We start from the raw sequence: 27731 nt of genomic DNA, 5'->3' as shown, positions 1-27731 counted from the left end.
AACAAAAGACACGTGCAAGTCTCCCTCAAAACACTTGCTAACTCTGAATCAGTTCCTCAGAGAGACACTTCAGCGCTGCCCGCAGCCAGTTACTCACAGTAGAATCCCTCAAGGACAGGGGTGCACCGGCCGTCGCACCCCACATCCCTGAGCTGGCAGACCGCCGCACACGGAGCAGGGGCAGGGCTGTGAAGGCGCCGGATGCCCAGCTGTGCTGTGCTGAGGGACACTTCGCATTGAAATTTAATTTTTTTCTTTTAACTTTTTTACCCCACAGCTTCGGAAGCGTGTGGCAAATATAAGTCGAGCCTCCGAAGTACATTAGCTCTAAAGACGAGTGATTCATCTCCTCAACCTCCCTCCAAAACGCCCCCCAAAAAAACATTTCAGGAGGGAACCGGCTCTCCCCTCGGGCTGTGCTCTCCTCCCCGCGCGCTGTCCCGGGAATGCCGAACCACGCTCCGTCCTTACCCTGTCCCGCTTCAGCAGTTCCAAGATGTAGGAGAACCGGCTGCTGTCCGCTGCCACCTCCATGTCCCCTCAGCCGTGCCGCGGGATCACGCCGCCCCTCCAGTCCCCTCGTCCCTGCAGCGCAGCCCTTGCCCTCGCTGCTCTCCGGGGGAGTGCCGTCGTGCTGCGACAGATGCTCCGCCCGCCCACCCGCTCACGGGTCTGAGGATGCCCGTGAAAACCTCTCACCCTGCAGCAGCGCGGGACGACTGTCAGGTACCTGGAGGTGCTCAAGCACACCTCCTCTGCTCAGACGCTGCGACCGTAAAAGCTGCGTTAAGGCTGGAAGGGTTACACCTACTTATGGTCTCACCAGATCTGAGTGGTACTGTATAAATCACTCTCATCTTGCACGGAGCTGATGGTGGTGCATGCCCACAAGGCCAACACCCAAGGTGGGCATGCCTCTTTTCAAAGAATGGCTTGATGTGGGATATATGCTGAGGTACAGCATGATGCATTTGTCCCCAGGCTCCATTTGGTTTTCTTAAATTCCAAGTATTTGTTCAGATGAAAAATTGTGTCTAAATACATCTGCAGAGAAGAGCATCTACTAATATAATGTATGTAGGTGTGTGTATGATCTGCCTCATGTGTTTGCACCTGGCTAGTGGTGTGTTTGTGGGGTAACTCAAACAGGAGAAAAACTTCCTATCATCTCTTTTTCTGCATCCCAGAAAAATTTCTCATCTCCCACTAGAGATGAGGTGGATACAAGATGCCTATATACAACTGTGACAGAAAAACTGGTCCCAGCAACTCAAGTACCTTCTACTCCTTGATTAAGGCAACCCTAAGGTCCCACTGAAATGTTCACACCAGAGGGGAGAACCAGCTACCAAGAGAGGCAGGCACAACCACCCAGACCCAGTGGGCAAAGGGGCCCCAGAGGAAAGCTGGGGAATGGTGATTGAGACATGGCAGACATCGCATTCCTGCTCCCTGCCTGTCTCCACTCCATGATGCTGCTATACCTTCCTTCTGGTTGAGGCACTGCAGGTCACTTCAGCCAGCAGCTGGCTCATTTCTTCCTCTTCTAGTCTCAAACCTCCCTGAACCCAAAGGTACAGCTGCATCCAAGACCTGGGGGAGAGGGACAGGTGAATGGCCAGTACACTGCTCTCTCACCAACTCTATTCCAAACTGAGAGGTGGAAGGCAACAAGCCCTTCTTATGCTGTAGCTATCAGGTAGCCCATGGAGCATATCATCCCTTTGTGGTGAAAACATACCAAAGAGTATTTTATAACAGTATAATGTATCCCCTCAGAGGCTGTATTTCCTAAGCATACTGATATAGTAGTAATGTTATCCCAGATTCTTCCTTCAGGTTACTCACTGAAACAGAATATTCTGCCTTTCTCAGGAAACAAGATTCATGAATAGCTCCAGACATTTCTGTTACTAGATACTGTACAATTATATGTATCAAGTGACTCATTAATCAAATAGCTTGTTATTATGATATAGACAGGCTTTCAGTGCTCCACTTCTTGCTTTTGTGCAAACACCCTGGGAATAAACAATGGGCTGTGCTGCTGGGGACAGTCAGCTGCTATCACCCACATAGCTGAGAAGTCCTCAATACATAACTCAGCTCAATGTGAGATATTTTGCTTCTCTGATCTAATTTCAGCTCACCAAATGGCAGTCATGTAGGAAATTTTCAGTACTGTAATTTCTTTGGGTCAGTGTTGGGCTCTGGCAGAGAGCAGGGCTGGCCAAGGCTGGGACAAGGGACTGCCTGAAGGGATGCCTTGTTTCTCCCAAGCTGCTCAAGTCCAGTAGTCATCTGCAGGAAACCATGCTGGTTGTGGCCTCAGCAGCAGTGGCACTCCCACATCCAGGAAGGTTGTGTCACAGTATCGACGTGAATCTCCGGATGATAACCAGCACCAAGCAGCAAACATACCTTTGACCCTACTTTGTGAAAAGCCAAGGAATTTACAACCCCTTCTGTTCCACAGTGCAAGAACACAATATGTAGCTGTTTACACTACTGGAATCCTTTCATCTGGAGGTACACCTACATTTGAATCTCGTTGCAGAGTTGTTATGTTCATGTTAAGTGACTCCCAAGAACAACCTGACAAAACCTGTGAGACAAAGGTCTTCTGTGGTGCACAAACCATGGGCCTGCTCCAAATCAGTACTTCTGTCTTGCCTTCTTTGGCCATTAACCACACTGTTTCATTTTGAACTATGTGCTCTGAATTTCTGGCTCCTGTCTCATCTTCTCATTTTTTTTTTTTTTTTTTGAGGGGGGGTTTGTTCTGTTTCTGTTAGGTGTTGTAGATTATGGACAGCCTGGGTTGTAATTCAAGGACTTGGGACAGAAGGGATGATTTCTGGTTCCTCTCCCTTCACCTCCTCCTGTCCCACTTCCATAAATTCATTAATGTAAATGTAAAGAGATGTAAATGTAGCTCAAGTCATGAACTCAGCCAGGGCAAGAAGGATATAGTAGAAGATGGAAGAAGCTGATGGTTCTTTCATGATCTCCTCTTGGAGTGTTTTTGTTTCAACATTAGTGCTGTTAGGACTCCAAGTTCAGGTGGCTGCCAGTGATATTTAAGCAGGACGATGCCACAAACCACTTTTGCATTAATTTCACAGCTTCAGCAATGGTATCCTCCTAAGCAGTTCTGGCTGGGATGATCCTGGCCTCTGCATGATAGCACTCTCTTGCCATCAAGCCTCTGACACTGTCTCCCACAGCATACTCCTGAAAAAGCTGGCAGCCCACGGCTTGGACAGGAGCCCTCTGTGCTGGGTTAGGAACTGGCTGGAGGGCCAGGCCCAGAGAGTGCTGGTGAACGGTGCTGCATCCAGTTGGCATCAGTCACTAGTGGTGTCCTCCAGGGATCAGCACTAGGCCCAGTCCTGTTTAATATCTTTATTGATGATCTGGATGAGGGGATTGAGTGTACCATTAGCAAATTTGCAGATGACACCAAGCTGGGGGAGAGTGCTGATCTGCTGGAAGGCAGGAGGGCTCTTCTGAGGGACCTGGACAAGCTGGAGAGCTGGTCTGATCCCAACAGTATGAGGTTCCACAAGGCCAAGTGCCAGATCCTGTGCTTTGGCCACAACAACCCCCTGCAGCGCTACAGACTGGGGACAGAGTGGCTGGAGAGCAGCCAGGCAGAAAGGGACCTGGGAGTTTGGATTGACAGGAAGCTGAACATGAGCCAGCAGTGTGCCCAGGTGGCCAAGAGGGCCAATGGCATCCTGGCCTGGATCAGGAAGAGTGTGGCCAGCAGGTCCAAGGAAGTGATTCTTCCCCTGTACTCAGGGCTGGTGAGTCCACACCTGGAGTGCTGTGTCCAGTTCTGGGTCCCTCAGTTCAGGAAGGATATTGAGGTACTGGAGCAGGTCCAGAGAAGAGCAACGAGGCTGGTGAAGGGCCTGGAGCACAAGTCCTGTGAGGAGAGGCTGAGGGAGCTGGGGTTGTTCAGCCTGGAGAAGAGGAGGCTCAGGGGAGACCTCATCACTCTCTACAACTATCGAAAGGAGGCTGTAGCCAGGTGGGGATTGGTCTCTTCTCCCAGGCAACCAGAAGTAGGACAAGAGGGCATGGTCTTAAGCTGTGCCAGGGGAGGTTTAGGTTGGATATTAGGAGGAAATTTTTTATGGAGAGAGTAATCAGACATTGGAATGGGCTGCCCAGGGAGGTGGTGGATTCAGTGTCCCTGGAGTTTTTTAAGATGAGATTGGATGTGGCACTTAGTGCCATGGTCTAGCAACCACGGCAGTGTTAGATCAAGGGTTGAACTTGATGATCTAGGAGGTCTTTTCCAACCCAGTTGATTCTAAGAGTCTATGATCAGCCCTGCAGAAAAGTGTATGTCTGCAGAGTCGTGCAAGCCTGAGCAGAACCCTTTGGACCATTCAGTATAATTAACACAAGTTGCGTCCATAGATCCAGACTAGCTAGGAATTTGGGACTATCCTCTGCAGCAGATATCAATTCCTGTAGCCATTCTACTGGCTCACGTTTACCTTCCCTTGGATGGAAGACACTTGTGCTAGTCTTTGTCTTGAGTGACTGAAGGCTGACAGGGGAATGTGCTCTCGGAAGACTGGAGGTGGATGGAGAAGCTTCACATTGCAGCTGGTGGCCCAAGGACTTTCACCCTTCTTGGTAATGATTGCTGTGTTTTACATAACCTTTACTGAGATGGGCCGTATGTCAGAAATAGCTGGGAGCTCCTCACCTGTTCCACAGAATTGCAGATATGCAATTTGTTTTCACATTTTTCTTCCTTTTGTTTCATCTCTTAGCTCAGTTCCTTTCTGTGGAACCAGGATGTCTGAAAATTAATTTGAACTTTCTGTTGTCATGAAGTTATCAATATCAGACTGTCATATTATGCTAAAATGAAGCAGTAGGATTTTATTTGTTTTCTATCACTTCAACTTGAAGCAGATCTCCAAAAAACCAAGGATCCCAGTCAGATTATCAACTGATGTAAACTAAGTTGTATAATTTTATATCAGTAGAAAAACTGGTTCTGTATTGCAATCCTGAAATACCATGCAACACATTGTTCTGTCCTGTCATGTTGGTATACAAATTAAAATACAAAGGAAATTTGTGTGTCCTGACCTGTGAATTATGTTAATTCTCACAGGACAACAACAACAGCTCTAGATTTTCTGTTTGATCTCCTTCTCTGTCTTACTTTCTAATTCTGAACCAAATTGAGCAGTGAAGCCTATTCAGATGCTCTTCTGTTTCTGTTCCCCTAGGATTGTAAGATATTTTCCTACTTCCATTGCACAGGGAATCCACTCAAGCATGCACCCTTGGCAGCTGTCTAGCACCATGGTGGGGTGGGTCTTCTCCCTGTACACCACACTTGAACTTGTTTGCCGTCATTACCTGAGGAAATCTACTTAAAGAGTGTTTGAAACCAGTTGCAGGTGGTGATATGAGAAGAGTTAACACAAATAATTCAGTACAGAGGAGAGAAAGAATGCTTCAATTCTATAGTATGCATGGGGAAAATGGATCTGAGTAGATGTACTTTCATCTCAGACAACTCCGGTATCACTGAGTGTTGCAATACTAGAGCAATGCAGATACAAGAAAGATGATGTTAAAGGTAGTAAAAACCAGTAGTGGTGTTCAGCATGAACTGCTTCAGTGTTAAATTGCACATGTGAGCAAACACTGCAAGTCATGAAAAAAACACCTCTGAAATGCATATCTAAGTGTGAATGCTTCTGAAAAGGATTGTGACCTGCTTTTATTCTCTTAACAGCATTCAGACCTGCATCCAGCTCAAACAATATGAAAGAGAATCCATGTAAATAGTTTATGAATTTTAGATAAGCTACTTCCTTCCACAGGGAATGATGTAGATGTGAACTGTCACTAGCAGAAAAAACTACCATGAAACAGATGAGACCTTCTGATGGTTGGAAAGGTATTGCAAGCAGAAAAATGAGACCAAATTATTTCAAAGATCACTATATTTGCATGCAGACCTAAACCTTTTTCTGCATTAAACCCCATTCCCTCTTGTTCTTTTAGGTGCCACAAGGGGATTTTTTCCCCCATTCTCACCTGTGCTGCTCTGGGTTAGAAAAAGAAGCACAACTCTCTGGACTCTCCTAATGAGCAGTCAGGAAACCATCTTCTTCTCTGTCTCTTCCACAGCTTGGTTGAGCTCCATCTTTAGCTGGAGAACTCCTGCACCTTTGCCCTGTCAACTGTGTTAATAAATCCTACTCAGGATTCAGATTTAGCCTGTGATTGCGTGGGATCCCCAGATCTCTGACTTTGATGCATCTGCCAATTCATATCTTCACTTTCTTCTGGAGATCGTGATTTTTGCCCTCTTAATGTCTCTAGATTCCTTACTGATCCAATTTTTTTCTCCCCATCACCATAGACTGAAACAGAGTTTTAGATATTTTTATATACCTTGTTCTAATAGACACTGCCAAAAACATGAAGGTCACTAAACCCATAAGATAAAATAGGGCCAACAAACAACGTGAGATACTGAAGCAGTTTGGCTGCTGCTATATGGTAAGTCAACTCTATTGCTAATGGCCAGAATAAATGTTCTCACCTTCACCCATACCTCTCATTTCCCATACTTCTGGCCTATCCTCAGCCATAGGCAAATGTAATAAAATCAAAAAGTGAATTTCAAATCCACAATACATTGGAGCCAGATATTTTGTTCTACTGTGCTCAGACCTATTTGACACTGGGCATTTTGTCTTCCTTCATTTGAAGACCTCTATTCAAGTACTATAAGCATATTCATTCAGTGTTTGTGATACATAAACACACAAAATAAAATTATTTGAAAATTACCTTTATGCATGATTTCCTCCTAGCTTGTCCCATGCAACCCTACTACAGTGCCACATGCCCCCGGGAACAAGCTCATTTAAGAAATATGGGTTAAGTATGTAGACTACTATTAATATTTAATGTATTGAGTATGTTATTAGATATTTATGAAGAATCGGCTAAAGTACATAATGATGCATACTATGAATATATAATGTAATTGCCATTTTTTGTTGCAACTACAGTTAATCAAGTTTGACAAAATAAAGAGAATTTTGGGTATCTAGAGTTTTAACAAATATTAATTGAGCAAAACACAGCAAGCTTGAGTATATTAATTTACTCATTAAAAGAAAGTTGTCTAATGAAGAAATCAGAGACATGCAAATCAGGGAAAGATAAGGTAAAGATAAGGACTGCTGAGATCTGCATGCAAATGTTGTGATGTATGTTTTAGTGATTTTGTGTGTTTTGCAAAAGGAGTAGATCTGTAACAGTGAAGGCTCTGAAGAGTGAAGCATAGACACAAAAGCTTTTCAGACTCAGTTGGTCTTCAAGGATTATTACGCTCCTGTACAAAGGGGATAAAGCTTGTCCAGCTCTCGTCTTCAAGGTTTAAACATGTCATCTGGGCTCCTGCAATTTTCTTTCAGCTTAAATACACCAGGATTAGGTTTGAGTTAACTTTCCTTTTTCAAAATGGCCTGCCATGTTCCTGCAACAAAATTCTTCCCCTGCGTTTACCCATGGGTTAATGAAATCTTTAATATCCATGGAAATTGGATTAAGCTCCCTGTGGATTGACTTTGCACAGAGCAAGACTGGTGCAGAGCCCACTACGCCAGACAAAGGCTGACCCTCCTGGATCACACGGCACCAGAATGAACCTACCCCTTTACAGCAGATGTCACGTTGCTGGAGTACCTGCCTGCAGGAGCACTGTCTCTGCTGGCCTGGGCAGGTAGCACTGCACTGGTGGAGTTCCTGCATCTCTTTACCTCTGTGAAGGCTGACAAAGGTGCTGGTGACCAGTCAAAGAATGACTGGCTCAAACAAAGTGGACTTATGTATACAAAGGGACATGCATCACAGAGCAAAAGGCCAGAAATGTCACTTTGGGGAATTTATCTGAAATCACAGCAAAGCAAATTGTTCCTTGTAGTGTTAAGAAAAGCTGAGGGTAATGCACAGAGACACTCCTGCTCCCTGGTCCCTTGTGTGGAGCATGAAGAGGATCTGGGCCTGCAATTTTTTCTGGACCTGAGACTGATGCTAAGGCTGGCCAGCAGTTTTTGGGGTCCAACTCCTCAAATCATGACTCTGCCTGATTCCCCGTGTGTGTTGCAGTGCAGAATAAGCAGAGCACCAGGATGCAGAGCCACAGCAGCAGAGCTGCAGCTCTGAGTGCTTGTCCCTCACACTCTGCAGTGTAGAGTGAGCTGGTATGAGCTCTGCTGTGTGAGCCTTGTTGCTTTCATCACATGGGCCATGTGCAGAAGCACAGTCTCTCACAAGCACCTATGCACTGTACTGGAGTTTCTAGAAAAGGAAACTTCTCTGGCTTTCCATTCAAGTTCCTTTTCATTCCTTTGACCTCTAAAGGCTGCTCAACAACTACAGCAGTTCTCACTGGCACACTTAAAAAGGCCTCCCAGATGCAGCAGCTCAACTGAGTGGAACAGATTTCCCTCCAATTCAGTTATGACACACTAAATTCACAGAGACATGCTTGCTCTGCCCTGTGAAGGAAATTCAAATGCATGTTGGAGTGCTAAGGGTGGCTCCTTCCAGTGACCTCCCCAAATAACTTGTCAGCTGAGGATTTCAAAAAGGTTAAAGACAAGACAAACTCCTATTAGTTTGGAATATTGCATTATTTATTACATTTTTACTGGTTTTGCATTGAACTGAGGTATGTGAAAGGACACTGGCAAAAGGACATTTTAATCTCATTTAATTTATTTTTTTTTTTTTTACCATTAGTTTAAAAACATAAAGAATAATCTGTTCCCAACTAACTGCAGTAGATAAGCAGAAGTGTTTAGGCAAGAGCTGTCTCAACCCACAAGACAAAACACCTCTAAAGTGTCTGAATCTGCATTTGCCAGTGTTTGCAGTGCACAGACCTTCACTAGAGTGATTGACATCGGGGCATTTACTTATGAAAGCTGTTAAAAAAAAAGAAGCCTTCCTTTACACCCCCGTTCCCTCGAAATCTGGCTAGCATCAAAAGCACCAGAAAGCGCAGCTTATTCTAACAGGAGGGATGGTCTGTGGGTAGTTGAAGTAAGCAGTAGGGATGGGAGGGAGGTCCAGTCCAGGCTGGCTATCAGATCAACAGCTGCGGCAGACTTTAACTTCCTTTTATAGAAGGGAGACTGTGGGAACTGTTGCTCTCCATAGCCCATGGAGTCTTTGGTTTAAAGAACTGCTCCCTGGGGAACAGACACTATGTAACATCTCAAATGCCGGCCTGAGCGTTTGCTCAGGTTTCCACTGCAGCCGAAAGGAGTGCTTGTGTTCACTGCAGGCAGGGACTGTGAAGTGTCTCTGTTCTGTGCCTCCCGAACCATGACCTGGAGTCACAGGTGAGAAAGCCTGCAACAGTCCTGAGGGAATATAGGCAGATGGTAAGGGAAATGCAGAGTTAAAGCTGTCCGGGGGCAGAAGGAGAAATGCGCTAGGAAATGTGCTGCTGTGCATGGGGCCCCGTGGGATGGAGTTCAGGCTCTGGTGCCTGCCTGAGTCCTGTGCTGTTGGCCACTGAGCACAGGAGCACACTGGCAGCTGCTACAGGGCTGGGGAACAGCTTTCCCACCGATAGCTGTCATTCCCAGCTCATACTCAGAGCTGGCAACACCCCTCAGCAGCGGTGTGTGCATCTTGGGCAGAGTAAACATGTGCCTCTGCTGTTCCTCATTCCTGTGTTTAATAAAGGCTAGGATAATCCAGGGGCAGCAGAAGGGAAAGAGACAAGGCTTGTCTCATGGCCAGGGAAGTTGACTTTTTTAACATGGTTGGCACCTTCCCTTTAGATGCCAACTACCACAGTCCTCACTTGTACCAGCAGCTCCTCATTCTGTAGAAGGAAGTTGCTTCAGGCTGGAGTTTTTTTTATGCTGAAAACAGATATCAAGGCATGGAGCCATCAGAAAAGTTTGGTGGTAGCGGCAGTTTGCATGGTCTGTGGAAGAAGCTATCTATAGAAACTAGGAAGTCACAGGGGGCACATGTTATCACTGCTCCGCAGACTCACTCTGGCCGTACACAGAGAGTTATATATAGAGCCATATACAAAAATACAGAAGAGCCCAGTGCCTGTGTTGGGAAGCCTCATCAACACACCTCTCTAGCAGACTCCTCTCCTCAGCCTCACCAGAGAACTGCATATTTCAGAGGATACTTTGGAAGGACGCTGGACAGCCAGCACCTCCCGAGGACAGTTGATCTGTCAAGTATGAGCATACAGACCAGGGTGCAAATATACCCAATCTGTCTAAGATTTCTCATTTTCTCTAAAGTATTTTTGTGCTATTTATAGAAACATTCCCCTCGTCCCACTTCCCATCTATGTGCCTCGCAGATTGGCTCTATGTTAAAGTGACCCACCAGCAAAACTTTCCTTAATTTAAGAATGTAAAGGCAGAGGAGGGGGGTGGGTGGGTGTGGTGGTGTTGAGTGTAGTGGGGAGTGGTGTTAAAAAAACTAAAATGTTAGAGTGGAACTAAAGAACTGCAAGAAACAGTCCAGGAGTCACCAGGGCCCACCAAAGAGCCCCAAGGCAGGACAAACAAACTGTCCCCATGCCATTCCGACAGTTGTTAGTCTGACGTGCTGTGAAAGAGCCCCCTGACAAATGCTCCCTGGACAATATGTTTACACATATGATACCTTTCCATATGATGCTTCTCCACAATGATTCTAAGTTTAAAGGAGGCTTTAAGGCATATAATAAGCAATATGAAGATTGACAAAGATTAAAATGTAATTCTGTAAAATGAGCATATTTTAGTGGCCATAATTTGAAGATGGTTGTTAAATGAAGGCTCCTGGACAGCACAACAGCAAATAAATATAGCTCTGTGCTTAGGGAAACCTTAAAATTAACGAAAGGTAGCATGCAATTTCAACAGCAATCTTGCATATTTAGCTTTCTAGGCACCATAAGCATCACTCCTGTCCTACAAGCACTCAGGAAGGGTGATGAACAACAGAGAACTTGCCTTGACTTCTATTCTGTCATTTTCACTTCAAATTGTCATCTTCATTTCAAATTATCCTTTTGCAGATTTCACATAAAAGGATAAAGTGGGGTCCTCCCTCCCAGGGTGAGGTAGAGCCAAAGGGAACAAAGAGAAGATAGGGACAGTTTTGGATGGAAACCTGGGGATGCTGTAGAAGCAGCGTCATGAAAGCCTCCATGCTCTCTCAGACTGTGAGTATGCAGGGCAGTTGATTGAATGGTGCACACATCACTCCTGGTCCTTTTACCAGAGCCTGGTTATCATCCTTTTACAAGTTAACATGGAAGCCACCTTCACAAGCATACCTGACTAAAACTGTCAAAACACAGGGAATATCTCCCTCCTTACATTTGTGAGTTTAACATAAAAAACCTAATCTGGCAAGTTGAAAGCTCCTTCCCTACCCACAAACATTTCCTCTCCTATGCACATTTCTAAATTCTTGAAGTGAGAGGTTGCAGATGGTTCTCAGAGTTTTCTCTTCCTTGATGGACTTCCCCTTTTAATTGTGAGTCAGGACTGTTTCCTTCCTCAGAATCCGACTTGTTCTCCAGTAACAATGACCATTTCTGTCCCGTCCCATTCCCAATACAGAGCCTGTATCAACACACAGACATTTTAAGGGACACCAGCCTCACCTTGGTACAAAGCAGGATCATGGAGCAGATCCTCCTAGAAACTATGCTAGGGCATGTGGAAAATAAGTTGGTGATTTCTTACGGTTTCACTGTGGGCAAATTGTGCCTGACAATTTTGGTGGCCTTCTAAAACGGGTTTACACTGGTTGTTGTGGGAAGAGCAACTGATATCACATACCTGGATTTGTGCCTTTGACACTATCCCACACAACATCCTTGTCTCTAAATTGGAGAGGGTGGACCACTTGATGGATAAGGAATGGCCTGGATGGTCTCACTCAGAAGAGTTGTGGTCAACAGCTTAATGTCCAAGTAGTGATGAGTGGCCCTTCTCAGGGGTCAGTGTTGGGACTGGCACTGTTTAACATCTTTGTGGGTGACAGCACCAAGCTGAGTGGTGCTGCCAACACGCTGGAGGAGAAGGATGTCATCCAGGTCCCTGGACAGGCTTGAGAGGTGGGCCTGTGCAAACCTTATGAAGTTCAACAAGGCCAAGTGCAAGGTCTTGCTCCCGGGTCAGGGCAATCCCAAGCACAAGTACAGGCTGGGCAGAGAATGGATTGAGAGCAGTCCTGCCAAGAAGGACTTGGTGGTGCTGGTAGATGAGAGGCTGGACATGACCCAGCAATGTGCACTTGCAGCCCAGAGAACCAATCATGTCCTGGGCCATATGAAAAGCAGCATGGCCAGCAGATTGAGGGAGGTGATTCTGCCCCTCTACTCCACTCTGGTGAGACCTCATCTGAAGTGCTGTGTCCAGCTCTGGGATCCTCAGCATAGGAAGGACATGGACCTGTTGGAGTAGGTCCAAAGGAGGGCCAAAAAACTCATCTGAGGGGTGGAACATCCCTCCTGTAAAGACAGGCTGAGAGGGGGATATTCAGCCTGGGAAGGACAAGGCTCCAGGGAGACCTTTTAGAACCTTCCAGTACCTTAAGGGAGCCCACAAGAAAGCAGGAGAGGGACATTTGACAAGGGCATGTAGTGACAGAACAAGGGGGAATGGATTTAAACTGAAACAGGGCAGGTTTAAATTACATATTAGGAAAAAATTCTCCACTCTGAGGATGGTGAGGCACTGGAATAGGTTGCTCAGAGAAGTTGTGGATGCCCCATCCCTGGAAGTGTTCAAGGCCAGGCTGGCTGGGGATTTGAGCAATCTGGTCTAGTGAAGGGTGCCTATACCCATGGCAGAGGAGTTGCAACTAGATGATCTCTCAAGTCCCTTCCAACCCAAACCATTCCATGATTCTATGATGTCTCACAATGTAGTTATCAAACAAGGCGCTTTGCCAGTGCTTCAAAAATAAAGCAGTAGTGTGAGGGTTTGCTGCTGTAGGTGGGTCCAGCTTAAAAACCTTTGGAGGTTGTAATTTTCTGCGCCCTTGAGAAGTCAGTTCCTCACCCAGAACATGTAACTTGCAAAAAATGACATCACAAGAGTTACAGCTCACAAGGAATTATACTTTTCCCTCAGTTTCCCAACAGTTCATTGATTTTATTGAATCCAGAAACTAATCAGGCAAACAGAGATCAGGAAGACAAAAGCTTTAAAATGGTGAACTGAAAGTGTAAATCTGTGACACACTGTAACCACTCAGTGGAGTAATTTAATAACCATTTAGTATAAAGATGTTGAGACACACTTCTTTTTCACCCTGTGCTTGCTAAAGTGAGGAAAACCTAAGTAGTCTCTACCTGCAATAGCAAGAACTTTTTGAGAATCACCACAATATCTAACATTAACCTTAAGACACCAATAATCTCATTCAACTGATGAATTTTGGAAATGTTTTATATTTTAGTTGCAGCAATAGCATCTTCCTACCAGGGGTCTCTCTCCTCATGTCTTGACATGTCTTCTACCTCCACAGGGACACCGATAGCAAGGTTCCTCCAAAATGCAAGGAGATGGGGTCTCCACAAGGCCTCTGACTTTGGAAATCATTGCTTCTTCTCTTTTGCGCTAGGCAAACTCACACTGAATGGCTGCCTCAGTACAAAGTTGAAATGCATTTTTCAGGGAACTCTTCAGTTTCCATGGGGTATTTAATTTTGTTATTGGCATCCATGGAGAACAGCATATTTGATGCAGCTTCTTCAGCTCCTCTCAAGTTGTCTTTTACCTTGTTACAGCACATTTAGGCATGGAGCAAGGTACTCTTAATAGGTGCTTCAGCATACATATTTTAGTTATTTCTGCAATGCCTAATTTACTTGTTAACAGCTGATGATTGTTCCATTTAGGAAAACAATTATTAAGATGAAAAGTTCATAAATATGAACATACTTAACAATAGTCTTCCAAAATGGTGTTAGCACATCTGCCAGCACCTATGTACAAACCAAGTTGCTGTGAAAGCCCTAATTCTCATGGCTGGGCTTTGCGAACAAAGATTTGGGAAGGGCTCTACCCACGTTTGTTGCAAGCGCGTTGCTATGAAAGCCCTAATAACATTTTTTAAACCCTCAATCTTCAGATCCTATTGAAACGATACTTTTAACTTCCTTTGTTGAATACACCATTTCCAAGCTGTTTTTCTGGAAGAGAAGCTAGAGCCACAGAAATAGGTTGCGAGTCTTTCAGATAGGATAGGGGCACTCATACATTTGTCAGCCTGAGCCAACACCAGCAAGCTTTGAGTGCTCCTGAGGATTATATAAGGCAACAACTTTATAAATACATTCTCAGTAAACATGAGAAATTAGGCAGGGGGTCTCCTATAGACCACCAATGTAAGAACACTAACAGGTTGTGGCAGTGCAGTACAGCTGCTCTACGTAATCCAAGCCCTGATAGCCAAGAGTTTTTACATCCTCAAGCAGGTGGTATCAATTTATTAATTTCTTAGGTTCAGCCTCAGCAATGTAAAGCTGTGGTTAACACAAATTATTGGAGCTGGGTAGTAATCACTGCTTTGCTTTTTCTAGCTACATTTAAGCTTCACAGTTCACATTTAAGTTTTAGCTGCATTTGGACATATCCATTTTAAGAGAGATTTTAGGTCATGGACTTCTTATCTGTGAAACTGTTGTCCATTGATTTATCATTTAACATTTTTCTAGTCAGAAGACATGATAAACCACAAAAATGGTAGAGGCAATTCAATACACAGTGAGAATCAAAATGTTTGCTCCACAGGAACATTCCATGTTCATCATTTGTTTGCCTGACATCAGCTGGGGCACTAAAAATGTCAAATCATGCATAGAGCGTTGGTTGTTAATATAGATTTTTGTCAACCTAAAAAGATTAAAGATTTCAAACCAATTAAAGTAATTAGATACTCAGAGTGGGGTGAAGGCATACACATTTTGTTGGCTTCATTCAAACTTTGGGAGTTAATGCAAAACAAATATGCTTCGTGCAACCTTTAGAAAAGGGTAACTCAACATTCAGCCTGAAAAGATGCTGTTCTTTACTTGGGAAAAAAAAAAGGGGAGTTGTAGAATAACTGTGGGCCATGGAGATTGAAAGGTAAAATCCATGTAAACAACTCAAGATAGCTTACAGATATAGAAAACAAAGCAAGAAATATTAGCTGCTTTTTGAAGGAGAACACTGTTAAATAACTTGCCATGAGAATTGAAATTCTTGTTCACATAATGTGATTTTTCACTGTTAGCCCTTATTTCTGCTTCTCTACTCTGATGAGTAGAGAACCTCATCCCTCACAGATGAGAACCTGGTCACAGACATGGAAACTCAGGAACCATAATTTAGAATTCTGCAAGTATGGATTTGCCCCACAATAATCAGGTACATAATTCCTCATGAAGCTAAGTAAGAATCAATATTTGGGCTGTTTCCCAGTAGAGCCTAAGAGTATCTTATTCAACTCTTCTGAAATTCAAAGGTACTTCCTCTAACAGGGTATGTAGTAAATGCTAAAAAGCTTGTACATGGTTCACCTCATCTTCATTGTAACTACACCATGTTCCACCCCACCCTACCATGATTCAACTTGTGGCCACCATCTGATGTCAAGACAAACAAATACTGTGCTGTTTTGAACAATTTTTACTCCAAGATTTGTTTCGGTTTTCAGCTAAGGTGACCTCCCTGATCTGAGTCTTCTGTTCAGGGAAGCTACTTCAGTCCCAGCTGACCAACATCCCGCTAATCCTCTCCAGGAGAACAGGATTTCCACAAGAACCATTGTAGCGAGCTCCCAGCCTGGTAGTTCCCCCTCTTTTATGTATCTTACTATTTCTTTTTATTTGTAGCTGAACTTCTGGTCATCTCAGCATGTGGGAAATAAAACCAATCCCCAAGCTCTGTCCTCCTCCTTTGATTCCCTCATGTTGCTTGTACCTCAGTACCTCTCTTTTGCTCTTGCTCCCTTAATCTTATCCTAGGCAGCTCAAATCCTTTCCAGCAGTATGGTTTCGTTCTTACTCCACATTCCCTTCTCTAGTTTTCTCTTGCCTCCACCCTTCCTATCTCCCAGTTTTCATTTCTCTTACTCTGTACCAGTCCTACTCAAGCACATCATTCCCCCTCCGCAGTACCAGCCCCACAGTTCTCTTGGTTTCAACACTCCCAACTTAGTTTTTACAGCCATGTAGCCTCTCCTCCTCCAAGGGAAGTGTCCGCTGGGACGTGTCCAGATCACGTATTTTACTGCCCCCTGGTCCTCTTCTGCTTTTCCAAGCAGTTCACTTGCACTACTGATGTTCCCAATGCTGCCATGCAAACTAATCTGCTATAGAAATAAAAACAATTTATTTAGGTAGGAAGGCTGCTACAGGATTGGACACTGGGATTGTTCTGGTAGCCTGAAGATGCTTATTGGATCTCTCTGACATGTGTGACAGAAGTACAACTATGCTACCCTTTTCACTTGCCTCGCATTGCAGAATCAGGACAATGGTTACCCCTGAAGCTCTGCTGACTGAAAGGGTCTATATTCTGTCTCTTTGGGCTCAGCAGTGGTAAATGGCATACTTAAACTGTTTTCAGAAGTCTTCAGTTGTCTGTGTTTAGAAGTCCTTTAGAAAAAAGAATGTGCCCTAACAACTGGCAAGCAGAAAGACATCCTGGTGTCTGCTGAACTGGAAATGCACAAACTGACTGGCCAAAAATGCATCAGCTGCAAGGTTACTTCCTTCAATTCTGAACAGCACTTCATGCATACAAAGTAAAGCACCACTACCAAATGAGAATGTTCAACATCACTCTAACAGTACACCACTGCTGCTTACTTTAAAGCCCAGTGTTTCGCTCTTTACACAGAACGGTTATGAAACTTGGTATTACTTCACACTAAGAGAGAAATATATATGAAAAAACCACCAGAGTGCAGTTGTACAATTTTAATGTATTGCAAAGGCTTGTCTTTGGAAACAGGTTCTAATGCTACTCTTGCACACAGGTACACTTCCAAATGACTGTGCTGAGTATCTCTTATTGACACACATCAATATGCCACACTCTTACGGAATTTCACATGAAGAAACTATTTCAGATGAGAACTCTTTGTTTGCCTAACAATGCACTGCAACTGTGTAAAAACTACTCAGAAGAATTATGAAATCCATTTAGTAAGGCCACACAACATTAAAAGTCCAGTATATTGAATAAAATAATTTTATTTAATTCATTTGCTTTTTAAAAGAAAGTTTATGGAATCTGAAAGTTTATGATAAAAGGTAATTTTTAACTGAGACTTAATATGGGAGATTCTCTAGCCAAAATATGTCAAATAGTAAGATCATAAAGAACTCCAAGGTTCTGTGCTATACTGCATGATATGTAAACAGATTTTGAAAATATTTCCCCATTATATATTTTGACACAGTATGCACAAATTTAAAAAAATAAACTTGAAATGAAGTTTAAACGCCTCAAGGGATTTCCTAGAAGTAAAGCCATTTGAAAAGCCATTTACAGTCTGCGGTGACAAACTTCTATATAATCAAAATATCTCCTTTTTTCACAATGCAGAATAACCTGCTGAAGGCAACTCCCTACTGAAGTGATGCCAGCAACACAGATCTGATTGTATGACTCCAGCACTTAAAAGAGCACATTGGTTATACATGGCTTTTAACCCTGGGCTACAATTATGCTACCAGAACTAAATTCAAGTCTAAATCAGTCACATAAAGAAGTGTGTGTTGTCTGAACACTGTTTAAAGTCCGTGTTTTCCAGATCTGATGAAGGTGGTGAAGGCGCTCTGAGGTTCTTGTGCTTACATTCAGGGCAGGATGAACTTTGCAAATACCAGATTCTCCAATTAATGACAAACCACAGATCCCAAAGTAGGCATGTAAAGCATCTGAAAGAAGGACAGAAAAGGAAAAATAAAATTATCTCAGGCTGTAATAGCCAAATGTTCCTATATTCAAACACCCCTGAACAATTACATCCAAGGAAAACAAATAATCAGGTGCTATATTTTAAATCTGAATTTTGACAGAAGGAATCAGTTTTTGTCCAAAGCAGAACCAGCATGAACTAGTGACTAGTTTTGTTTTATAACTACTTGCACACTACTTTACTTTTTCTGAGTGCCATGGCCAAAGAATTTAAGCATCTGGAAACAACTCCAGTCCAGAAAACAAATTTTTTTCATGAAAGCATTTTTTGGCTGATAATTTTATGAACAGCTAAACTATTATGAAGTATTATGAACTTCCGAAACACTAAAATTAGTGCCAGCAGCTGCCAATAGCAAGATTTAGAAGAATGAAAGAAGTAATTACTTTTCCTAGCTTCACTCCTTCCTGAGAGAATACCCGAAGGATAGGAATTCATGCAGCTTGATCAACTGCCACCATTTCTTGTTCTATGTTGCTCCTGCTGCCCACCTTACACCAAGCACTAAAGTTTGCCAAATCTGCCTCCTCTGGGTAAAAGCAAGCTATCAGATTGGATTATCTGCCCATGGAATCATAGGCTAAAATGGAAAGAAGATGTGAACTTCATACGCCCCTTGCAAATTCTCAACATATATTAATCTGTGGAGGTGTCAGTAAATTCATATTTGACTAAAACGACCACAGAATCATTTAGGAAAAGACCTCTAAGATCAGAGTCCAACCCTTAACCTAACACTGCCAAGTCCAGCACTAACCCATGTCCCTAAGTGCCAAATCAACACATCTTCTAAAAACCTCCAGGGATGGTGACTCCACCATTTCCCTGGGCAGCCTGTTCCAGTGCTTAACGACCCTTCTGGTGAAGAAATTGAACTATACCTCCCTCTTTCCATTTCAATCATGATATTCTCATTACATTTTGAGGGATTTTTTTCCTTTTTTTTTTTTTTTTTTTTTTTTTTTGTTGAAGGAGACAACTTCCTTTATGCCTCTCAGATGTCGGACTGCTGCAATGTATTTCTAGCTTAGAACATACTCACCATAATATTTAAAAGTAATTTTACCTGGATGGCTATCTGGCCACTTGGCAAATCCACCAACAAGGCGATCTTGAGTTGACAGGATGTAATTTCGGTTTTTCTCAAAATTTGTATATTGGAATATATTCAAGAGCTGAAATTAGACCATAACAGTAATATAGTAAATCTTAGTATATTTTTAATACTAAAATATAGGGCTTATTTTAGAGGTAAGCAGTGACAGAAGGGAAAGCAGTAATCTGGTAAACCTCTATTTCCTGCCTTTTTGCAAGATGAAAGATCTTTATAATCATCGGTGCATTTGTGTTAAATATCTAACTCTTTCAATAGAGAAAATGATGCTTAAAGAAATCAAAACAAGTCAATAACTACCCTGTAGCTGTTCTGCACACTACCTTCAATGTTGCTCCCACCCAGAAGGAATAGCAAGTGTCTACAGGTTTGTTGGGTCGTCCATGGTAGCCATTCTGTTGTCTCATTATACACCATCTTCTTATTCTGTTCAGTTCTTTTTCTGAAAAAACTTCTTCCAGTTTACCCATCAAACACAGCGATGCAATACCACAGAATGTAGAGCCACCTGTGAAAAGAGAATCTTGTATTTGCAATGCTTTGATACCCAGATTTTCACCAAAACCTGTATGATCTCAGTCAGAACTTTAACTAAGGTGTTAACAATTAAATCAATGGATTTTTAGGAGTATGAAAATGTTAAGTTTAAAATCCAAATAGATAGAACACTTTAGTTCAGCAGGTATGTCAAAGAGGAAAAAATGCCCTCAACCCAGCTCTTGCACAAATAAACCTGAAATAATTTTCTTAAAGCTGGTTTTTCTCTCAATGCTGTGCATTTCTTCATATGTAACTTAAAAAAGAAAGCTATTGGGATGCCAGCAATCAGAGAGAAGCAGAGATGCCAAAGCCAGTCTCAGATACAATCCCCCAGAGGACATAAACAGACAGAAGTATCTGGTGAGCAGAAACTAAAAAAAAATTAAAGAGCATAGTTAATACCGTGAAAAGACTCTTGGACTCTCATGTTTGTAATATGTACAAATTGTGCTTCTAAGGAATTTTATGCTGTCAAGGAAACTCCATGGTAAAATTTGGAATTAGAAGAGAAACTCATGTTCTTTGTTTTTGTAGCATGATCATCACTTTTTAAAGCCCATCTACACTTATTATGAGTTTATTCCTTGATATGATAAAATTAGAGGCTGGGAAGGACCATAAATAAGCTGTTGACAGATGATCTGGGGCCCAAAGTTCCTCACACTATCCTGGTCCTGGAAGACCCCAGGAGCTCTAAGGTTATGTTCATTCTGATGCAAGAGAAGGCTGCTGCCGTAATGCTATCTGTTATCACTAGCACTCTACAGAAATTTAGTTAACCAATTGTTTTAATATGTAGGGATATAATTTAAGTTTTTCAGCTTTATCGATTCTGCAAGAAGAACACAGATGAAATCCTATCAAAGCTCAATAATAAGATAAATAAAGATAATAAATAATAAAGATAGCAAACATTTGATAGAATCATAGAATCACTCAGGTTGGAAAAGACCTCCAAGATCATTGAGTCCAACCTTTGACCAATCCCCACCTAGTCCAATAGACCACAGCATTAGATTTAGTATCACTCATATAAAAGTCAGTAGTTTCTCTGTCACAAGCAGACCACTACTTCATGGCATAGAAACATTTTGCTAAAAACCAGCAGTCTCTTGGAGATTCCTATCTTCAGAACTACTACCAACTGTCCACAAAAACTAACTGCTGCTGCTTCAAGATCTGAGCTGACAACAGATGCTGTGACTTATGAGAGGAAATGTTTCTAGATTTTACTAATAGCTGCTGAAACTGGAGATCATCAGGTGCATTGCACAAAATCTCTTGCAGATAAAATCCACAGAGTAGCAATGGCACGTGTGGAAAAAGTTTGATCTGTCAGCAAGAGATGAGAACCACAGCCAACACTTTTCAGTAAAACATTAATGAGGTAAAATTAATGGAGTTGATATATTAAGAGCCCATCTGTTCTGATATTAGGCTGGAACTAAGGGAAGAAGACGTCATATTCAGGGACATGTTTTGGATTTGCTCCTCCTCATCCCACTTCCTCAAAATCAGAAAAGAAGGAAAGGTATATCCTGCACCTCTTACAGCATTTTCAATCCCAGTCTTAAAAACAGGTTTAGAACATTTTAACATTCTTACCATGAGATTCCAGTCCAGCTCCCTGGGCCAGGCCGTTATCATAAGACTGAAGAAAAAAAATCCCACACACCAGTTGGTTTAGTACCACATCACTTTCACAGACATTGTAATTTCTTAGTTTACTAGCAAAATTGTCATCAGACCATAAGCACTATTTAACCTGATTAAATTCTGGACCTCCAAAAGCTCTTGGCCCCAAGCAGTTAAAAAATCAGACTTATTTTAATGTAGGCAGGTTTTATGACTTCCATGGAATTAATTTTAGTTGTGACGTATGTTAAAAGTCTGCAAACGGGTAAACATATCTTTGCCAAAAAGTAAAAGCATGTGATGCAGATAACCATTAAAGAAAAAGCCAAACCCATTTTTTTGTCCTTATAAAGAAAAAATGGGTACGTAATCAAAACAAAATTAAATGGATAATGTAATCTGTCTCTAACCCAAGAGCTGGCTAACATGCAAAAATTCAAGGTACTACTGTGTGTACAATACTCAAATCCAAGAAGTGCTTTAGTAAGAAGCAAATGTATCAGGCTTCAAAAAAAAAACAACAGAAGCAGTAAGACAAAATCTTTCCCCCATCCCCTCTACCGACTATGAATTTCTCATGTTTTCTCCAAAACACTCAACAGTGGCTAGTAGATACAGGACTCCTTGACAAACCACTAATGACTCCCACAGTCCTAACCAAAGAATGGCTACAGGACCTATCATGCCTTTAGGAATTACCTAAGGATTGTTTTGTAGATCTGCTTTTAAAGCTGACATTGAGAAGAAAAAGGGAAACAGAAGCAGACAAAGAAGTTAGATTAAAACTACATTGCTCGGTTTTTGAGTTGTTGCTGCAAGTTTAAGCAACTAAAAAGACTAACATCTGACACATACACTTCAAGCTGCAGCTTGACTTTCTAAAATTTGAACCAGTTAATTTTAAGCAATCCCCATGAACGTCTGAATGTTAAAGCACATGGTGTGACCTCTTAGGCACTGCCTTTTGAGAAAGCAATGCAAATGTTCTACCACACTCCACAGACCCATTAATTGCTATGCAAAGGCAAGTTGATTAGCAAAGCTATGCTGGCAAAGCTAATTACTCTACAAACAGCAATTGTAAGGGGAGGTGGTTTGCTTTAGTATGACAAAGTAATTAGCTCCAGAAAAAAGCTGTTAAGAGTGTATCCCAGGCAGTCTCCTATACTGGGCTGTTCAATTAGCTTAAAATTCTAATTGACAATAGCTGACCTTTGGCTTAACTTATTTATTTACAGGCAGCAGCTGTTTTTCGGGGACTTGTGTGCATTAAAAAACTAGGGAAATACTTCTATTTCTTTGTCCTTCTGAAAGAAATCAAGAAGCTATGCAAAAGAGGTTCTGGGTTACTGCAACATGAAAACTTCATAATTAAATACTATCCTCAGAAAACGTGTAAATCCAGTTGGGATTTGAAGCAAATCTTTGCTTCCAAGTCTGAAAGTTTCACAACCAGCTTAATTATATCAACAGACTAATATAATTGCATTTCAAGGAGACTCTAGGATACTGGCACAAGCAGATGCTATACTTAAAGCTTCTTGCAATATCTCTACTTTAAAAAAAAACAAGTAATGTTGCAAAAAGCAGTATTATAGAGTCTCTAGAACTAATGTAAAATTTCAGCATTTTAGTGTCTGTTGTGTTTTGATTAGTGATATACCTGACTTTTGAACATAAAAGACAAATATCAACCTGTACTGATAAAAATTGTGTGATTGAAATTCAACTATTTTACTGACAATAAAACTGGTCTAGAATTATTTTTGTGATCAGCATTGCATAAACACTTTTTAGTCAAGCAATAACAATAAGGCTATCCATTCTGTATAAAGACTCAATCCTTTTTAATATTTTAAATCTTATTTAATGTACCAATCTTCTACTGTTCTTGATATGCCTAACTACACAAACATGCTCCCTCCTTCAGCTGTATTGAATTGTATCTGTCACAATTCTTATGCTGCATCATGGAAAGGAACAAATTTCAAAGAATAAGCTAAAAAATTCAGAACCTTATTACAAAGATTACTGTGTTTAACCAGCCATGCTACTCTCAGTCCATATTAGTTGCACTTCACATGTATGCCAATCTGGAAAACTGGAAAAAGTTCTGTTAACTGTCATGTGCTTCATTTATGTGCAAATGATGACATACAATAGTAAATCAAACCCACACCTCAAAGCAGTTTACTACTGAGCAAGGCAATCTCTTTTGTTCTGTAATTAATGAAAGTGACAAAACAAGGTGATACTGTAGCAAAACAGGAATAAGCATTTGCAATAGAGTCTATACCTATATGCACTGCATAGTTAGCTACACAATGAGTAACAAATGATATGATCTCAAATAGAATTTCCTTTGAATTGTTCTATACATAGGTTATTTTTAGCATCATCTACAAAGTCTTAATGGGAGAAATCGAGCTTACATTCGTGGATGCCACATTTCAAATTCATTGTATTTATTTATGAGATACACTTTCAGAAATACTGTGTTCATATGAGAGGTAATTGAACTGGAATACATCTCAAGGAGAGTGGTGGAAAGAGATGAATGAAAGGAAGGAACAACCACTGCTGTGAAATGATTTTCACAATGAATGTCTGAATCCCTGAACGTCTGAGTCTTCTTCAGACACATCTTTAGCTCTAAGTGTGACTAAGCAGGAGGCAAAGGTTGTGTGTAGTTTCCTAGAAGTACCAGACACCTTGCAACTGAACTAATGCATTGAAATACTGTCTGACCAAGCAGTCCAAACCCAGAAAACACAGATGAAACTGGTGCACATGTGCATACCAACCCTAGAGTGAATTAACAGCACACCAATGGTTTTTAAAAAGTCCTACTGAACAAAGTGTATAGTCAACTTACCAATTCACAGTAAACCTGGACAAAAATACAGCATCTCATCACACATTTCTACATGCTAAGATTACTGCTGTCTACAGAACGCTGCTGATAGGATCTCTATAAGTTACTCTCTGAGCCAGCCAGGAAAAGACACAATCTTCATTATAAGCCACAGTAGCTTCTCAACTTTGACCATGCCCAGACTCCGGTTTTACATCACTGGTCAAATGAAGTATTAGTACAAGCCCTTCCAAGAAGTCATGCTCTGTTCAGGCTTCAATTATTTTAATTATTATTTAATTATTATTTTAACTGGTATCAATTATCCCAATAGGAACACAACAATTGGAATTTGCAGGTATAAGGATTAATGCTAAGTTCTAGAAGCAAAGCATAAATTTGGTTCAAGATCACTGTAGACAGTAAATCTCCAGTGCCATTTCAAAGCTCCAAACTTTCAAAGAATCTCCACTTGCCTGCTCCATTAATGGCCTTATATGATACTCTCTAGCTTGTCTTAGAAAGAGTTGCTTCCTCCTCCCTTCATCTTTTCAGTGCTACTTATTTCTTTACATACCTCTGTCACACTGCACTTAACAATCTTATTTCCAGAATAAAGAGTCCTAGTATATTAAATGCTCCTTTTACACAAGCTGGATCATACTTTCACAGTTCCATTCAACTTTCTTCGTACCCTGTCCAGTTCCATCTTATCTTTTGGGACCAAAACTGCACTCAAATGCTCAAAATGCTAACAGTCAATGTGATGTACAGAACTACAAAATGAGGATTTTGCTCTTTCGTTTTCTGTTCTTTCTTAGTATTTGATTCTCCTATTCGATTTCTTCTAAGCTATTTGACTAAAGGCTAAACTCAGTAAACCCAAAGGTCCAGAAAGGATCAGAGGAGGAAAAATCCTCCTGACCTAATCAGTAAAAGCTAGCACTCTGCCTTGGCTCCTCCCTCAGACTGTGAAAGGAGAATGGATAAATCACTGTCCCCAGGTGAAACCTACCAAGAGTATTCAGCAGGGATATTCTCACCCTGGGAACCTCTGCTACTAAGGTGAGTTACCACCCAGTGGGGTAACGGGGCTCTTATGGGATGCAGGGGAAGAAAACTGCAGGATTATATAAAAAAAACCACCAACTTATTATGGAGTGTTCTCTGGGGAATGCAGGAGTGTGCATAATTTATTATGGGGTGTCTAGGGAAAGGATCAATGGTGAGAAAGGGAAGTATCAAAGCAGACTGAGGAAGAACAAGCAAAAGAAAACAAAGGTAAAAGGTGCTACTAGAGTGTGAACAGACTGCAGGTCCATATGCTTCTATGACTGAGCCCTGGCCTTAACCCCTTAGTCCGTCCAAGACCATGGCAACGTGTCAGAAAGCTTCTTGTGAGGTGCAGTAAAAAAAACTTAGGCATCCAACTACCTCCTTTAAAAATAAACAAGAAATAAAACCCAATTTGGTATGAAGTAGGAAATTAAGCCTTTTTTAGACTTGTTTCTCACATAAATTTTACAATCTCACTGTTGGCAGCAACTGCTCATTTACAGCAGAAGTTGTACGTTGTTATAAATTTGGGTCTTTTTTGTGGACCGAAAGAGTTTACTACACGTTTACTCACATTCAAGGAACTGCAGTTTTCAAGCTTGCTCAGCTTCTTTAAACAAAATTTATTTTAATCTTGGAAAATGAAACTCAATTAAACTAATGAAATATCACGGGGGGGAAAAGAGGAAAAAACTCCTTTACTCCAACCAAATATGAAGACAGCACACAGATACAATCATGTGTATTTTCCTTCATTCCAAGTATCTAATAAATAAATAATGAAGTGCATAATTGAAAACACTTATTAAGTATGAACTGATGTCAATAATTAGTTTTTCCTTTAAATCTGTGTATCTTTTAAAAATCAGGCCTACAGGTCAATGAAATGTGAGGATTTTATTGATACAGCGCTTTATATACTTTTTCTAAGTTACAGGAACATCAGGCCTCAGTTTTCAAAAACTTGCTTTAAATTTTTTAATGATTTTATATATTTTTAAAAGATGTAATTTGAAATGAACAAACACACCAAATAAAATTATCTTGATAGCACACCCATTACAATGAAAATACAAATGCAAAAAAACCCAATGTACTTTGTCAATTTCGATTTGCTAAAGCAGGAAGAGGAAATAAAGGAATTACCATAATACATAAATTTGGAAAAAGATATTTTTTAGCCATAATTAAGAAATAAAGCTATAAATGTTAAACTGTAGAAAGAAATAACATTTTGTGAATACTCACCATACTTCTTCTGATGTAGTCTATAGCTTTCTTCATATCCATGCCTGACCAGTTATCGAGCATGTAGCAGATACAGGAAGCACAGTACACAAACCTCATATCATTCTCACTTCCTTCCAGCACAGCACAGAAACTGAAAGAAACATTTCTGTCTTAGACACTGTGTCGCCTGTTACACCAGAAAATGCGAAAAGCAGTTCATAGAATTGCACTGTGTTTCCTTTAAAGATTAGTTACTTCTATTTACAGTAGTCTCATAAATATAACCCAAAGCTATGCTAGATTTTGTTTTTAGAAGACGTGACTCTAAGCCAAGGAAAATGAATAGAACTACTAACATTTCAGGGCCTGGGTGACTATTTCCAGCAATGTAATGACACTGGTCTTTATTTATTCATTCATACCCTTTATAGTATATACTGATATATGAGTTAACATTTTGACATTTACTGTTTTGGGCAGAATTTTTTGCCTTCCTAGGAATCCTAATAGCTCACAAAGCTTTCTTTCCTGATTTTATCTTCAGGATCAGTTTCCAATGTATGTGTAAATGTAATTGCTAATACTAAAACAAACGGTGAAAATAGCCTTCAATTCAGTTTTTCATTTCTTATGGTTATAACCTTTTCAAACTCCATGAACATTTTAAAATTATTGTATCTGGGTTATTTTGGCACAGTCTCAGAAACTCTTAAAATGATGATGGATTCCATGATTGTGACACTTGTATAAGAAAGTGGCCAGCAGGGCCATGACAGTGACCGCCCCGCTGTTCTCAGCACTGGTGAGGCTGCACCTCAAATCCTGTGTTCAGTTTTGGCCCCTCGCTACAAGAAAGACACTGAGGTGCTGGAGCGTGTCCAGAGAAGGGCAAGGGAGCTGGGGAAGGGTTGAGAGCACAAGTCTGATGACGAGCAGCTGAGGGAACTTGTAGCAGTCAACCTGGAGAAAAGAACACTCGGGAGACTTATCACTCTCTACAACTACCTGAAAGGAGGTTGTGGCAAGGTGAGGGTTGGTCTCTTCTCCCAAGTGGGACAGAGGAAATGGCTACAAGTTGTACCAGGGAGGTTTAGATTGGGTATTTGGAAAAATTTCTTCACCAAAACAGGTTGCCCAGGGAAGTGAGGGAGTCACCATCCCTGGAGGTATTTAAAATACCAACAGATGTGGTGCTTAGGGACATGGTTTAGTGCTGGACTTGGCAGTGCTGGGTTAATGGTCGGACTTCATGATATTAGAAGTCCTTTCTAACCT

The 27731-nt window shown here is 41.5% G+C and overlaps 2 protein-coding genes across 2 annotated transcripts in view; both read right to left on the bottom strand.

Moving 5' to 3' along the window:
* TRIM36 (tripartite motif containing 36) overlaps positions 1–534 on the bottom strand; it is a 30949-nt gene extending 30415 nt beyond the window's left edge. The window contains exon 1 of the mRNA XM_027710286.2: positions 472–534. Coding sequence (XP_027566087.1) covers positions 472–534 — 63 coding nt within the window. The remainder of the gene's footprint in view (positions 1–471) is intronic.
* A 16742-nt stretch (positions 535–17276) lies between these two features.
* PGGT1B (protein geranylgeranyltransferase type I subunit beta) overlaps positions 17277–27731 on the bottom strand; it is a 36538-nt gene continuing 26083 nt past the window's right edge. The window contains 6 exon segments of the mRNA XM_027710239.2: positions 17277–17849; positions 17852–17986; positions 19094–19202; positions 19465–19649; positions 21287–21332; positions 26475–26607. Of these exon segments, the coding sequence (XP_027566040.1) occupies positions 17806–17849; positions 17852–17986; positions 19094–19202; positions 19465–19649; positions 21287–21332; positions 26475–26607 (652 nt within the window). The 3' untranslated portion in view covers positions 17277–17805.

Source organism: Pipra filicauda, unplaced genomic scaffold, assembly GCF_003945595.2.
Source record: "Pipra filicauda isolate LSUMZ 115617 unplaced genomic scaffold, ASM394559v2 scaffold29_size4552773_pilon, whole genome shotgun sequence".
Lineage (NCBI taxonomy): Eukaryota > Metazoa > Chordata > Aves > Passeriformes > Pipridae > Pipra > Pipra filicauda.
The sequence above is the reverse complement of the archived record's forward strand: the minus strand, read 5'-3'. Positions and strand labels throughout refer to the sequence as shown.